General features: G+C 39.2%; 1 protein-coding gene across 1 annotated transcript in view; it reads right to left on the bottom strand.

The window, feature by feature from the left end:
* Positions 1 to 17,013, bottom strand: part of LOC144599998 (polycystin-2-like protein 2) — a 60,632-nt gene that overhangs the window by 33,228 nt on the left and 10,391 nt on the right. Inside the window, exons 4-9 of the mRNA XM_078411296.1 lie at positions 15,029 to 15,279; positions 7,565 to 7,789; positions 6,402 to 6,630; positions 4,526 to 4,696; positions 1,589 to 1,770; positions 223 to 343 (exon numbers count right to left, since the gene is read on the bottom strand). Coding sequence (XP_078267422.1) covers positions 223 to 343; positions 1,589 to 1,770; positions 4,526 to 4,696; positions 6,402 to 6,630; positions 7,565 to 7,789; positions 15,029 to 15,279 — 1,179 coding nt within the window. The remainder of the gene's footprint in view (positions 1 to 222; positions 344 to 1,588; positions 1,771 to 4,525; positions 4,697 to 6,401; positions 6,631 to 7,564; positions 7,790 to 15,028; positions 15,280 to 17,013) is intronic.

Here is a 17,013-nt window from a genome sequence, read left to right as displayed (position 1 = left end):
GCAAACTAGAGGAACAGCACCTCATATTCTACAACTCAGAATGTTCTATAAACACAGAATGTTCTTATTTCAGGTAACCTCTTGCTCCCTCTTTCCACCCTGATCCTCCCACTTGCACCCTTCCTTCCCACAATATGCTGTCTCCTCTCACCTTGTCTCTTGCTTCTACTCTCCTCCGTCCACTGTTCCCATGTACCCACCTCACCCCCCTATATTACTCACCAACAGAACAAAGAATAAGCTGAATACGAATGTGATGAAGTAAATAGGTCCAAGAATTCTGTTTGCTTCTTCAATCTCACGAAAATCAAAATCTCCGAGTATAATCCTGAACTGTGTAAAACTGCAAAAATTATATATTTTAAAAATCAAACAAAATCAAACTACTAGCAAACAAAATACAAATTCATTTATTCATGTCAAGATACTTCAACTAACTATTATTTGGACCATTGGTTTAGTACGCAAAAACAAGATGAATATCTGTAACAATTCCTTTTTACTGAGTTTATCTTATTAGTTTGATTATGTGTGGACAATACAGTAGACCTTGAATCTGTTTAGAAAGAATTGTTATCACTGCTGATTTTGTAACAATGGAATTGATCAGCCTATCTACATATTATTGGTTCAGTGGATACCTTGATTGGAAGGGAGAACAACTGCTCCCCAGCATATTCTGACATTGTTCTCAAATAAATTTGTAGGTGACATTTCTTGTACCAGTAGGTCTAAAATAATTGCTTTTAATCACATTTATGGAGTAATAATCTCCACATGTATCCAAACTCTGGAATCCTACTAAGGTGAATCACAGCTCTTTTTTTTGCTGGATTTGTAGGTAGTAGGTATGTGGAGATATTAAACTCTATTCATGCTACCACAGTGGTATGTGGAGATATTAAACTCTATTCATGCTATCACAGTGGTACAGTTGTATTCTTGCTTTGATACAAGGTAATTGATCTGAAACTCTGCTCTCTCTGCAGAATGCTGCCTGACCTGTTGAGTATTTCTGGCACTTTCTGTTTTTAATTTTGAATAAAGGTGCATTGAGCAGGGATCAGATTCTCAAAGCATTTTGTCAAACCAGGAGCTATTTTTTTCCAGAAGCCTCCAGCCTTTATATACCAAATTATGGAGAACTTGTTTCTGATTTTCAAAAAATACTACGGATCACTGCGGTTTGTACTTTATCTCATCATCTCATGTAGGTTACTGGTTGATGATTTAATAAAGTCCACAAAGAAAAATTATCTTGAAATAAACTGCAAAAGTGTTGCAAATAAACAGTTGCCCATTAGTATGTAAAAGGGGAAGTTGTCAAGTGAGTGAGAACCTTTCACCGAGCTGAACAAGGAAGCTGCCACATATTTCTACGTGGCATAGGAATATGCTCTTCCCATGTAATAAATCACTGGCTGGACCAGTGATGGAAATACTTTATATTTATACCAATCAATGCGGTTTGATTAAGGCATGTCCACTTTTCTAACCACTCAATCACAGAAATTTTGAAACAGAATTTATAAGCTAGGTTTTATAACTATTGTATGCAATATTTATGTAATGGAATTTTAGTACATACATGCAGTTGCCAAAGGTGTGAAAATTTTCTACTTGGGTGCCAAAGATAAGGTAGCCTAACTGAGCATATCCAAAAAACACTATAAAAAACATAATAGCAAATCCAATTATGCCCTTGGCACAGCGAGAGAGAGTTGTAGCTAGTTGTGCCATCGTCATATTGAAACTAATATATTTGAAGATCTAGAAAAAAACAAATTCAAAATTGTAAATTTGGCATCTTCAAATTGATTTTATTTTCTTCTGAGAAAAAGATTTACAAAACATATCCTTAAAAAATAATCTCCATTACCATAAAATGCTACATTTATATCATGTTAATTTGAAAAGCCTGTAGAATTTAAAAAAACGTTCTTTTGCAGTGTATTAATGGAAAATTGTTTTATATCTATTTAATGTGGAATTCACTAGATCCATTTCACATTTTTGTCATAATTGATTGTTCCACATAACTCTGAAAATATTTAATTGTTGCAGTTTGTGGGTATTAATAGCTTTATTATGATTTATTGTTCATCTCTAAATGCTTGGAACTGGAGTTAGGGATGAATAATAATTCCAAGCAATTATTGTTTTGGAGACACGTACAGGCCAGATTCCTGTATGAAGAATTTTTTGGATTCTTACAACAATCACATTGTTTCATATTTAATGTTACTGAGATTATTTTTTCAACTTCTAATTTCATTGAATTATTTGCTTTCTAAAATCTCTTAGTAGCATGGTGGGATGCACACCAGATATCTCTGGGTGCTAATCCATAATTTAACTGCTAGGCCATAAGACACAACATTATTATTAAACCAGCCAGCCTCAGTGCCGTAGCAATATTCTTATCTTTGAATTGGAAGTCCTGAACTTTAGTTATTTTCTAGAAATAGAGCACATAATTTCAGCCAATATATGTGGTGAGGGTGTTGCGTTGTCGGAATGTTTTTTTTGGTTAAGATCTAAACGAAGATTTTTTCAGCCATCTTGGCTAGGGAATTCCATAGCAGTATCTGAAAATAGCAAGTGGCCTAGAGTCACAAGGAATTGCAGAGGCTGGTTTACAAAAAAAGACCCAAAGTGCTGGAGTAACTCAACCGGTCAGGCAGCATCTCTGGGAACATGGGTAGGTGACATTTCAGGTCAAGACACTTCTTCAGATTGATTGTGGTGGAGCAGGGCAGAAAACTGGATGAGAAGTGGGAACAGGACAAAGCCTGGCAAGTGATTGGTTGATATAGCCGGTGGGGGGGGGGGTGGTGGTTGTTTGGGAGATGGTTGGACAAAGGCCAGAGATTTAAGACAAAAACTGTGAGATAAGGATAGAAGAGGTACAAATTGTGAAGCCAGTGGAAGGAATATAGGTGGAAGCGGGTGGGACGGTGAATGGGTGCAAATTCTAGGTGGAGAACAGGGAAGAGGGGGAAATAAAGGGGGCAGGGAGTTATTTGTATGTTAGTTAATTAAAATTGGAGAATTCAATGTTCATACCTTTAGATTGTAAGTTATCTGAGTGGAATATGAAAAGTTGTTCCTCCAGTTTGCATGTAGCCTCATACTGTCAATGGAAGAGGCCCAGGAGAGAAGCCTCAGTATGGGAATGAGAGGTAAAATGGTTAAGAACTGGGAGATCCAGCAGGCTTTGATGGACCAAGTACAAATATTGGGCGCAACAGTTGACTAGTTTATGTTTGGTCTCACTGATGTAAAGGAGACCACATCAGGAACACCAAATCTGTATTATATAGAAACATATATATTCTGCTGATGCAGAGGAAAGTACCTGTGGAAGGGGTGGTTTGAATGGGAAGGGATGAGTGATCCAAGGAGTTGCGGAGGGAGCAGTGGGATCACGCTGAAGGTAGCAGAAATGTCGGAGATTGATGTGTTGGATGTGGAGGCTGCTGGGGTGAACGGTAAGGACAAGGGGAAATCTATCCTTGTTCCATCTGGGAGAGGGAGGGGGGGGGTGGGGTGCGAGAACTGAACCACAGGACACAGAGGTGAGGGATTTATCTATGACTGCAGGAGGTTAACTGCATTTACCAAAGGATGAGGACATCTCAGAGGCCCAAGAATGGAAAATCTAATCTTGGGAGCAGATGTGTCAAGAGAAGTAATTGAGAGTAAGCAATAGCGTCTTTGCAAGAAGCAGGGTGGGTGGTGTAGTCCAGATAACTGTGGGAGTCGGTGGGTTTGTAGTGGACATCAGTTGATAGTCCTCTGTCCCTCTCTTCCCCTCCCCCTTCCCAGTTCTCCTACTGTCTTCCTGTCTCCACCTATAATCTTTCTTTGTCCCGCCCCCCCCCCACATCAGTCTGAAGAAGGGTCTCGATCCGAAACGTCACCCATTCCTTCTCTCCTAGATGCTGCCTGACTTGCTAAGTTACTCCAGCATTTTGTGATACCTTCAGTCGATAGTCTGTCTCTTGTGATAGAAACAGAGAAATTAAGAAAGGTGAGAGAGTGTCAGAAAATGGTCTAAGTGAATTTGAGGTCATCGATGTAGTGGAGAAAGAGTTGGGGGATGGTGCCAGTGTACGTTTGGAACAAGGAGTATTTGACGTAACCAACAAAAAGGCAAGTACAGGTGACCTAAATGTGTTCTCCTTTAACACAGCAGTAACTATACTTCAAAACGAATTAATTGGCTTTAATGTGCTTTGATAACTCACGAGTTCCTGAGCATAGTAATTTGAATACGTTTTTTACTGATGTTAAACTTTATTAAAATGAAGCCAATCATTTATTCCAGAATCTGAAATTTACAAATATGTTACTTGATGTCTGATTGAACTTAGGGTTTTCTAAGAAAGCAGTGGTCTGAGGTTCGTCAGGATTACAGGCTGTTAAATATGTTTAACATCGAGGTGCTAGACTATCTATAAATAAATAACAGTACGAATATTAATTTGTAAAATCTCTTCAAAGATAATGTATTCAAAAATACCTTTATCCATGCAATGAAAACAGTAAATGCAATTATGATATTATACCGATTCTGCCAGTAAGCCAAAAAGTAGAGGTTTGGATACGAATTAGAGTTCTTCAGAAGGTGCGTTAGTAATAGGCTTACTTTTATAGTACGATAGATGTTGAAAAAAATGGCTGCCATAGAAAACTGAGGGAGAAAAAAGATGTAAATCAAAACTAAAGATGATTTCAAAATCATAGCTATTAATAATATAAAACTATCACAACTTCCTAGACTTAAAATAAGGCTAGGAGCACGACTTAGGATCGCAATACCAACCATTTTCAGAAGTAAAAGAATTAATGTTACAATATCACCAAAATTATTTTGTTGCTTAGTTAATCAGATAAATGATGGGTGATCTAGTTAAAGTTTGTATTATGTTGATGGTTTCCATGAGGGAAAGACAGGAAGTATTTCATTTGGCCAGGAAACTCAGAGCATGAAGTCGATCGATATCAAAGGGAAAATATTCCAACGAAGTCACACCTTGTGTGAAGGGAGATGGTTGTCGGAGTCAGAGGTCAATCTTCCCAGGCTTGAACATCACTAGATATTTGTCACAAGTGTCCTGGGTCCAACCATTTTCAGCTGCTTCATCAATAACTTTCCTTCTCTCACAAGGCAAGAAGTGAATATTCATTGTTGATTACAAAACATTCATTTCCATTTAGCAAATGTGGCAGTCCATGAATGGCAGCAAGGTGCAGACAATATTGAGGTTTGCACTCATAAATGGCACTAACGTTTGCACCAAGCAATTACCACCTTAAACAAAGGGATCCAGGGAGAGCTAGCTGATTGAATTTATTGAAATTCTCAAGATCATTAAACAGCATCAAATAGTCATTAATCTAACAAAGTAAGACGTTGAAGCAGGGATTTAAACACTGAATATAATGCATCTCTTTCAAAAGGACATGCACAGCAAGAACTCATGGAAGGTCCAGTCGTGACATATTTTATCTGAATGAAATCTGAAGAGTTAATAAACAAATTATTCAAATTAGGAATAGTGAATTTCATCACAACTGTTATCAGGCAACTGAACCTTCCTTTCACCAAATGGAGCACGGTCCTGAGCTACCATCTACCTCATTGGAGACCCTTAGACAATCTTTAATCAGACTTTACTGGACTTTATCTTGCACTAAACGTTATCCCCTTTATTCTATATCCGTGGATGGCCCGATTGTCATCATGGATAGTAATTTCACTGACTGGATAGCAAGCAACTAAAAGCTTTTTACTGTACCTCATGACAATAAACTAAACTAGTTTCAGTCACATGGAGTGAAGGTATATGTAACATTGCCTGACTTGGAACAAGAGAATGCCAGGGAACCCATTCTGGTGAGAATTAGTGGTTCAGAACAAGTACATCCATGCAGGAAGAGAAACAATTTGTTTGAGGCAACAGAATCTGATGCCAATTGCACACGGCTATTTCAGAAGTGTTATGAATGTATATGGGAAGATACTAAAGAAGGTGAAAAGTGAGTTAAGGATAGAGAAACTTAGTTGGGTGGAACAGAGGCAAACTGAAAACGATCCTGTTCGTGCATTATGAGGAAGAGGAAATAGTAATAAATGACTGTGCAAATGTAAAATGTAAATACAGATGTTTTATTTAATTTCTGCTTTACTTCATGCATTTGAATCCCAATGGTTAAACTTCATGAATGCCAATAACATACTAATAAAAGATATGCGACTGGAACAGTAGGCACTTCTGTATTGTTATATTTTATATTGCAGCAGTAAGTCTTTCTACTTCTGATAATTTAGTAGAATTAAGAACGTTATGAATTCAAGCACAAAATATTTTCTTTTCAGATCAAGTGATACTGACCAGAATAATGAAAAAATCCAAGCTATTCCAAAATTCCTTGAAATATGACAACCTTCTGAAGTACAACTCTGTGCCTTCTTGGATTATATAGTGGAAGATAAAGCAACAAAAAATGATTTCACAGACAGCCAGAAAGTAGTCAAATTTTGAAACATATCGTAGGAGTTTGACTGTGTAAAATTCAGAGGAAGTGATAGCTCCACCTGATGCAGGGAATTCCACCAAAAGCCTAGTTTGCAAGAAAGCAATAAGATTAAATTATTATGGATTTACTAAAAATGTTTTTATTTATTTGATATTTAAATTTGTAATATTCTGGCATGAAAAATCAAATAAAATATTTTACATATTCTTGCTACTATTGAGATTGACTCATGTTATACATTAAAGTTAACTAAGTATTCGTAGACTGAGTTTACATTTTGCATGGACAGTTAATTAAGTGTAGTTTGCAAATAAGTGACTTTGTAACAAAGATATGCCCACAAAGTAATCAGCAGGCAGAGAACACAAACAGAAACAAAAACAATGGCCTTGAATTTCCTGGGAGCTGAGAGCTGCCCATGCTAACAATACCACCAGATTTCCATTTATCTGTAGTGGATCTTTCAGTGGCAACTTGATGTCCAAAGCCTATTCTGACTTGATTGGTGAAGCCATGTGGAGTCAGCAATCCAATCACATGGTGGTCCCTATACAAACTCTATCCATGGAAATGCATTGACAACATGTTTAGTTGAATTGGTTTTCAAAGATATCACATCATTTGAATGAGTACATTTGCAAGTTTGCACCAGTATTTAAATTATAAAAATGGTTTAACATGACCTCTCTCCGTCACAGATGTTACTCTACACTGAAATGGATGGTGTTGCTGAACTCACGCAACTTAGATCCAGGGCAAATTTTCCAGCTTAATTGAGAAACTGATGAAAGTCAGCACTTCAACCTGGATTCCGGAGAAAAGTCCATCATTAGAGTTTAGTTGGGAAAATGCCATAAAGACGGTGTAGGGAACCTTTGAAAACTGCCAGTATTTCTCAGGAAAATTCTCTACAGTGAATTCTATAAGAATTGGCTATAGTTAAATTGCACATGATGAGACTCAAATAATATATAAATACATAAATGAATATTAAATGCAGAACGTAAATTTTACAAACCTGATAGCACAAAACAAGTTAACGTTTGCATTGTAGACAGTAAAGTCTATGAAGACAGCTCTACTCCCATGATCAAGCCAAAGTTTTGATTTGAGGTATTTAATCATCTTGGCAGTGGCATGTTTATCTTTTTCTAGTTCGATAATATAACCGCCATTTCTGTAGGTACCGACTCTACCCCAGTGCCACAGCTCAAATTCATGATTAGGAGCACTGTATTTCCATCTAGTGGTATTGTGAAAAATATATAAATCAACAAATCCATTGGAGCAACAGAAAGTACCTATATATAGTTGCTCTGATAATATTGAGAATAACAAACAGTACATTAGGTCATAAATGATGGGAGTAGAATTAAGCCATTCGGCTAATCAAGTCTACTCCGCTATTCAATCATGGCTGTTCTATCTCTCCCTCCAAACCCCATTCTCCTGCCTTCTCACCATAACTTCTGACACATGTACTAATCAAAAAATTAGTATAATAATGCTTAGAACCAATAATGTCAGAACCAATTAACAGAATAAAAATGGGTCACAACATCATCACCCAGAATTTGCCATGGTAATAATTGTGAAGCTATCATTGCTTATTGCAAAGAGCAAATCTACTTTTTAGAGTATGTACTTGTTCAATCAAATGTGGTCATTCAGTTGTTGTTGATGATCCCATTTCTCCACTGGCTGAACTATTGCAAAATTCACCATATTTTGATCTTTAGAATCAGTGAGTTAAGAGATAATTTTAACAATTTGGAAATATTCTGAATGCTTTAAAAAACCCTAATAATATAATTTTTTTAATCAATGCAGGAATGTGATTTTAATGCACTAGGCAATAAATAATGCTTAACAACTGCTCCGGGCCTAAAACCTATTTATAAATGAATTCTAATTCCTTCATATATCTGTATATTTCAAAGATAAATAACTTTTTAACAACAAACAAAATGCTGAAAGAACTCAGCAGGTTGATCAGCATCTATGGGTGGTAACGAATGGTCAAACCTGTGGGGTCAAAAATCTGAGTCAGTTCAACCCATCCCCTCAACCTCCGCCTTTTTCCCCCCTATTCTTCCCTATGTCCCATTCTGATTCATACACCTCTTTCCCACTATGCTGCTCTCCTTTCCTATATCCCATGCTCTGGTTTCACAATTTACTCCTCTTCTATCCTTATCAGCCTTTTGTCTTCTTTTCAAAGTCATAGAGTGGTACAGCATGGAAACAGGCACTTCGGCCAATTTGCCCACACCGGCCAACATGTCCTAGCTACACTAGTCCCACCTGCCCGCGTTTGGTCCATATCCCTCTAAACCTGTCCTATCCATGTACCTGTCTAACTGTTTCGAAAACATTGGGATAGTCCCAGCCTCAGCTACCTCATCTGGCAGCTTGTTCCATACACCCATCACCCTTTGTGTGGAAAAGTTAGCCCTTAGATTCCTATTAAATCTTTTCCCCTTCACCTTAAACCTATGACCTCTGGTCCTTGATTCACCTACTCTGGGCAAGAGACTGTGCATCTACCCGATCTATTCCTCTCATGAATTTATATACCTCTATAAGATCACCGCTCATCCTCCTGCGCTCCATGGACAGAGTCCCAGCCTACTCAACCTCTCCCTATAGCTCAGTCCCTTTAGTCCTGGCAACATCCTCTTAAATCTTCTTTATACCCTTTCCAGCTTGACGACATCTTTCCTATATCATGGTGCCCAGAACCGAACCTAATACTCTAAATGCAGCCTCACCAATGTCTTATACAGCTGCAACATGACCTCCCAACTTCTTTGACAAGGTTCCACATGGAAGGTTGATTAAGAAGGTTAAATCGTTGGGTATTAATAGTGAGGTTGCAAGATGGATTCAACAATGGCTGAATGGGAGATACCAGAGGGTAACGGTTGACAATTGTATGTCAGGTTGGAGGCCAGTGTCTAGTGGAGTGCCCCAAGGATCTGTGTTAGGTCCACTGTTGTTTGTCATTTACATTAATGATCTGGATGATGGTGTGGCAAATTGGATTAGTAAATATGCAGATGATACTAAGATAGGTGGAGTAGTTGATAGTGAGGTAGATTTTCAAAGTCTACAGAGAGACTTGGGCCTTTTGGAAGGGTGGGCTGAAAGATGGCAGATGGAGTTTAATGCTGATAAGTGTGAGGTGCTGCATTTTGGTAGGACAAATCAAAATAGGACGTACAGGGTAAATGGTAGGGAATTGAGGAATGCAGTGGAACAGAGGGATCTGGGAATAACTGTGCATTGTTCCCTGAAGGTGGAATCTCATGTGGATAGGGTGGTGAAGAAGGCGTTTGGTATGCTTGCCTTTATAAATCAGAGCATCGAGTATAGAAGTTGGGATGTAATGTTGAAATTGTACAGGGCATTGGTGAGGCCGAATCTGGAGTATGGTGTGCAGTTCTGGTCGCCAAATTATAGGAAGGATGTCGACAAAATGGAGAGGGTACAGAGGAGATTTACTAGAATGTTGCCTGGGTTTCAGCACTTAGGCTACAGAGAGAGGTTGAACAGGTTGGGTCTTTATTCTTTGGAGCGTAGAAGGTTGAGGGGGGACTTGATAGAGGTTTTTAAAATTTTGAGAGGGACGGACAGAGTTGACGTGGGTAGGCTTTTCCCTTTGAGAGTGGGGAAGATTCCAACAAGGGGACATAGCTTCAGAATTGAGGGACAAAGGTTTAGGGGTAACATGAGGGGGAATTTCTTTACTCAGAGGGTTGTGGCTGTATGGAATGGACTTCCGGTGGAAGTGGTGGAGGCTGGCTCGATTTTATTATTTAAGAGTAAATTGGATAGGTATATGGATAGGAGGGGATTGGAGGGTTATGGTCTGAGTGCAGGTAGATGAGACTAGGTCAGGGAGAATGGTCGGCGTGGACTGGTAGGGCCGGACAGGCCTGTTTCCATGCTGTAGTTGTTATATGTTATATGTTATATGTTATAATCAATACTGACTGATGATGGCCAATGTGCCAAAAGCCTTTTTGATCACCCAATCTAGCTGCAACTCTACCTTCAGGGAACCATGCACCTGCATTCCTAGATCCTTCTGCTCCACAACACTACCCAGAGCCCTACCATTCACTGTGTAGGTCCAGCCTATGTAAGACTTCCTAAAATGTAACACCACACATTACCCTGTATGAAATTCCATCAACCATTCCTCAGCCCACCTGGCCAATCGACCAAGATCCTGCTGCAAATTTTCACAACTTCACAATCTGCAAAACCATCCGCTCGTGTATCATCAGCAAACTTGCTAATCTTGCCATGTGTGTTCTTATCCAAATAATTGATATAAATGACAAACAGTGACAGGCCCAGCATCGAACCCTGAGGCACACCACTAGTCATAGGCACCCAGTCTGACAACTAACCTTCCACGATTACCCTCTGCATCCTTCCATGGAGCCAATTTGCTATCCATTCAGCTAACTCTACTTAGATCTCATGCTTCCAGAGCAGCCAACCATGCGGAACCTTGTCGAATGCCTTACTGAAGTCCATGTACACATCTACAGCTCTGCCCTCATGAACCTTTTTGATCACGTCTTCAAAAAAATCAGGCAGATTTGTGAGGCACGACCTCCCACGTACAAAACCATGCTGACTATCCCTAATCAGCCCTTGCCCATCCTAATGCCTGTATATACTATCCCAGCAATTTCCCTGCAGCCCTTCTTGAAAAGAGGTGCAACATTTGCCATCCTCCAATCTTCCGGCACCTCTCCTGTATCACCTCTCCAGAAATGCTGCCTGGTCCTCGGAATTACTCTATCGCTTTCTGTCTTCAAACAGTCTTGCTTCTTACTCCAGATTACAGCATCCACAGTTCTTGTGTGTTCATTTAATAACACTTAAAAAACATTATATTATTCTAATATTTATATTTTAGACCTCATTTGTAGTAAAATGTCACATTATAAACGATTGCTGCAAAGGAGGCTATATGGTTCATTGTGAGCATGTTAGCAAAACATTGAGCTATTTAGCTCACTCCCACCTCCCAATACTTGCCTGTTGCTCTGCTCTGTATCTGATGAGTTTCAAATTTGATGAGTTTCTTCCTTCACCATCATTTCAGACAAGTTCCACACCCCCATGAGATTCATATTCACAAGAGTCTGTTTGGCCTACCATATTCAAGTCAATCAAGTACCCATCTGTGCTAATCCCATTTACAAGCACTTGGTCTGTTGCCTTCTATGAGTTGGTGATTCAAGTGCTCATCTAGATGCTTCTAAAGCATTGTGAAAATGCCTGCCTCCATAGGTCACTCAGGACAGTGTGTTCCAGATTCCAACCATCCTCAGGAGAAAATGTGCTTCCAGAAAATATGCTGGAGGAAGAAACTGAAGAGTGAAGGAGTCTGTAAGAACTGGAAAAGTGTGAAAAAAGCAGATTTTAATTTGCAAAGTGAGGAAGGGATGAAGGAACTGGTGGATTGTCTGTGAGAAGATGCAGACTAAAATTTCCAGGTAACAACTACTTTAAAAACCAGTACTAAATTGGAAAAAGTGCAAGTGAAATGCTACTTCTGATGGAGGGACTACTTGGATCTCTCAAAGATGTATCTGTTCTGATGATGACATTTTCTACACTACTGTCTTTTCCCTTAACTCTGGCTCTCCCACTATTACAACTACAGAGCCTGCAACTGCGTCTTCTCTAATTCACGCACTTCTACTCACATCCCAACTGTTCCTAGCCATAACAAGGATACGGTTCCCCTTGTCCATTCGCTGGCCCCCACCAGCTCCACGTTCAATGGATCATTCCCATTATTTCTGTCACTTTCCACAAGATTCAACCATCATTCTCCTCTCCACTTTCAGCATTCCAAAAGGACCATTCCCTCATACTGCTTGCCCCAACCCCCACTCCGCTGCTTACAGCACTTCCCCATACAACTGAGGAAGATGAAACATCTGCTCTTTCATCTCTTCCTTTCCCATTATTCTGGGTCCCAATCAATTCTTACATGTGAGATAACAATTCACATGGGTTTTTTTCAATTTAGTTCATTACATTCAGTGCCCATGATATGAAACATAGAAAATAGGTGCAGGAGGCCATTTGGCCCTTCGAGCCAGCACCGCCATTCATTGTGATCATAGCTGATCATCCACAATTTGTAACCCTTGCCTGCCTTCTCCCCATATCCCTTGATTCCACTAGCCCCTAGAGCTCAATCTAACTCTCTTTTAAATTCATCCAGTGAATTGGCCTCCACTGCCTTCTGTGGCAGTGAATTCCACAAATTCACAACTCTCTGGGTGAAAAAGTTTCTGCTCACCTCAGCTTTAAATGGCCTCCCCTTTATTCTTAGACTGTGGCCCCTGGTTCTGGACTCCCCCAACATTCGGAATCATTTTTCCTGCATCTAGCTTGTCCAGTCCTTTTATAATTTTATATGTCTATAAGATCCCCTCTCATCGTTCTAAACTCCAGTGAATACAAGCCCAGTCTTTGGAATCTTTCCTCATATGACAGTCCCACCATCCCGGGGATTAACACCTACACCTACACTGCACTGCCCCAATAGCAAGGATGACCTTCTTCAAATTAGGAGACCAAAACTGCACACAATACTCCAGATATTGTCTCACCAGGGCCCTATACAACCGCAGAAGGACCTCTTTACTTCTATACTCAAATCCTCTTGTTATGAAGGCCAACATACCATTAGCTCCCTTCACTGCCTGTTGTACCTGCACGCGTACTTTCAGTGACTGGTGTACAAGGACACCCAGGTCTCGTTGCACTTCCCCTTTACCTAATCTGACTCATTGAGATAATAATCTGCCTCGTTTTTGCCTCCAAAGTGGACAACCTCACATTTATCTACATTATACTGCATCTGCCATGCATCTGCCCACTCACTCAACCTGTCCAAGTCACCCTGCAAACTCCTAACATCCTCTACGCAGTTCACACTGCCACCCAGCTTTGTGTCACCTGCAAACTTGCTAGTGTTACTTCTAATTCAACATCCAAATCATTAATATATTTTGTAAAGAGTTGCGGCCCCAGCACCGAGCCTTGCAGCACTCCACTCTTCACTGCCTGCCATTCTGAAAAGGACCTGTTTATTCCTACTCTTTGCTTCCTGTCTGCCAACCAATTCTCTATCCATGTCAATACCCTACCCCCAATACCATGTGCTCTAATTTTGCTCACCAATCTCCTGTGTGGGACCTTATCAAAGACTTTTCGGAAAGTCCAGGTATACCACATCCACTGGCTCTCCATCCATTTTACTTGTCACATCCGCAAAAAATTCCAGAAGATTAGTCAAGCAGGATTTCCCCTTCATAAATCCATGCTGACCTGGACCAATCCTTTTACTGCTGTCCAAATGCACCGTTATTACCTATTTAATAATTGACTCCAGCATTTTCCCCATCATCGATGTCAGGCTAACTGGTCTATAATTCCCTATTTTATCTCTCGCTCCTTTCGTGAAAAGTGAGATAACATTAGCTGCCCTCCAATCCACAGGAACTGATCCTGAATCTATAGCACATTGTAAAATGATCACCAATACGTCCACAATTTCTAGAGCCACCTCCTTGAGTACACTGGGATGCAGACCATCAGGCCCTGGGGATTTATCAACCTTCAGTCCCATCAGTCTACCCAATACTATTTCTCGCCTAATGCAAATTTCTTTCAGTTCCTCCGTCCTCTAGTACATCTGGGAGATTGTTTGTGTCTTCCTTAGTGAAGACAGATCTGAAGTATCTGTTGTTTTCACATTGGATAAAAATGCAGGTTGTTGATCATTTTGCAGAGTAACCAAGTTCAGTCCGCAAACATGATCCTGATTTTCAGTAACCAGTCACTTAAATTTATTCAATTTAACTGCAGATAATTTACCCCCTTTACTCTCTCTCCATTGATGTGGCAGTTTCTATTTGTTTTGTTTTTAGCTCTCTTGTCTTCAACTTATGTTTTTTAAAGTAATTGCTGCCTTGAAAAGTTTGTTCACTTTTTCAGTTGTCATTCACCTCAAATATCAGCTCTGTTTTCTGTTGATGATTTGACCTGCTGAGTCTTCCAGCTTTGTCTGTTTTTGTTATGGCTTTATAACGACTGGGTCAATTAAAATGTTCTAGACGGGGATTGATAAGATTTTTGTGGCAAGGTCATCAAGCTTTGTGGCGCAATATCATGGAGGTATAGATCAGTCACTGAGGCTGCAAGACTCATTGTTATATCTGTACTCTTTTGGCTTTATTTAAATGATCATGTCTGCATGAACCATATTGTGCAATTATTCAATGTTAAGCACTTTGACAGATTTACTAAGTTAAAAGTCATAAACATTGTTTCTTCAGTTGTGTTAAAACTACTATACAAACTAGGCCTCTGGTAATTTTTACTCACAGAGGTACACTATCGCTGCAATATTAAAGAAAAAAATATATAGCACACTTACGGTGAACCAGTTTTAAGGCCAAATGGTGAATGATCCTCAGTGTGAAAATAATATTCAGCATAACAATCTTTAATCAGATCCTTAAAATACTCATTAACAGAACAAGTATTATTGCGCACCCTCAACTGTCGGACTTGAGGGCGTCCTAAAAGGATATTTTCATAGAAAATGTAGCTTTGGCCTGGATACAAAGGTTTGCCATTGTACCATTCTTTCCAGTAAATACTTCTCAACAATGGCCCTTCAACAAACTGTAAACAGTAATTTTATTAAATTAATAATTAATCTATAATTCATGAAAATCTCTTTCTCCTTAAGCATATTATCTTCTTAATGTACTACATTTACCACTTCATACAGTAGTCTTACAATTTCAGAAATACAAATAATTATATAAAGATGTAGCAAAAGTGTAAGTTGTTTCTATTGCCTTGAAGCTTTAGGTTAATTTGAAGCTGTTCCATGCACTGCCCTGATGCAAACATTAGGGATCAATTACATTTTTGTCACCTGTTCTAAATAGATTTAGGGTGAGGTTACTTTAGGCAATCTGGCAATTGGAAATGTGAAAAATATGAAAGGCTAGTCACTACATAAAGGCAACAAGCAATCTGCTGGAGGAACACAGCAGGTCAAACAGCATCTGTGGAGGGAAATGGTCAGTTGACCTTTCAGGTCAGACAACTTCATCTGTAATGAACAACTAGGAGGGAGATTGCCAGTTTCACCACCATCAACCTTTCCCTCCTCTGCAGCTATTCCAATAAAATCAGGCATTTAAATGAAACCCTTCTATCGTACTCACATCGTAAAAATTTACTGGTGCACTCACCCAAAGACCAGCTTTTTCGCCTTATTGGTTGAACTGTTTTGGATACATTGTAAAGCCGTCAGCAGGCTGTTTTCCAACACATTTCTGATTCTCCATAAAATATGCACCACAGAAACAGGATATGCAAACATATTATTCATATTTCCCCTCTAATCTTTCTTTACATCACTTTCAACAGTAGCTACTATATTCCCCCTTATCCGCTGACCTAGCTTCTATGATGCAAATAAAATGCATCTTTTCTAAATTCAAACTCTTTTTCACACCTTCCTCAGGACTTTCTGATCCTTATTGTAATATAGAAACTGGAATTATATTCAGTAACCCTTGTGTGGTTTGATCAATTTATTTAAGAAAACTGTACCACAATTATAAACTTGTAACAGGCCACCAATGTACCTTATTTTTTCTTAATCTTATTTCCAAACCTCCACAAGAAATATCTGTTCACTTGCACATTTTCGCTATTTGTTTCCTCGTGACCTTTACCCTAGCGGTTCTGAAGTAAATTATATTCTGATCACTGTTTTGAAAAAGTTCATTCACTGGAACATCCTTTGCTTCATTTGGGACCACTAATCCCACGACAGCTTCACTCCACGTCTACCTAGAAATGTATTGATTAATAAAGCTTACATATATATTTTCTAATGAAAAGCTTTTGCCACTCAGGTCTATGCCAGCTCACAGAGCAATCGGTTTCATCTACCAATTTTCCCTACATTGTCATCTGTCTATTTCCCTCCAGAGATGCTGCTTGACCAGCTAAATTCTTCAAGCAGTTTGTGTTTTTTGCTTCCCTACAACCTGTTCTGCTTACAATCTCATTAATTATCTGATTCTATCACTAACTTATACAATAAGGGCAATTTGCAGCGACTGATTAACCAATCAACCTGCATGTTTATGGAAGTAAACAACACATTCATGGAAAACCACACAGTAAAAGGAAGAATGTGTAGACTCCATATGGACAGCACCAAAGGTGAGGATTGAACCTAGTTCAATGGGGCTGCTAAGCAGCAGCTTGACTGTTGCACTACCATGCCACTCACAGAAATATTAGTGAATTATTAGCTCACCTAGTCTTCTGAACTGTTATTTTTCCAGTATATATTAGAAAAACTGGTGACAAAAGACACTGCAGATCTTA

Source organism: Rhinoraja longicauda, chromosome 14 (genome assembly GCF_053455715.1).
Source record: "Rhinoraja longicauda isolate Sanriku21f chromosome 14, sRhiLon1.1, whole genome shotgun sequence".
In the NCBI taxonomy this organism is placed as follows: domain Eukaryota; kingdom Metazoa; phylum Chordata; class Chondrichthyes; order Rajiformes; family Arhynchobatidae; genus Rhinoraja; species Rhinoraja longicauda.
The sequence above is the reverse complement of the archived record's forward strand: the minus strand, read 5'-3'. Positions and strand labels throughout refer to the sequence as shown.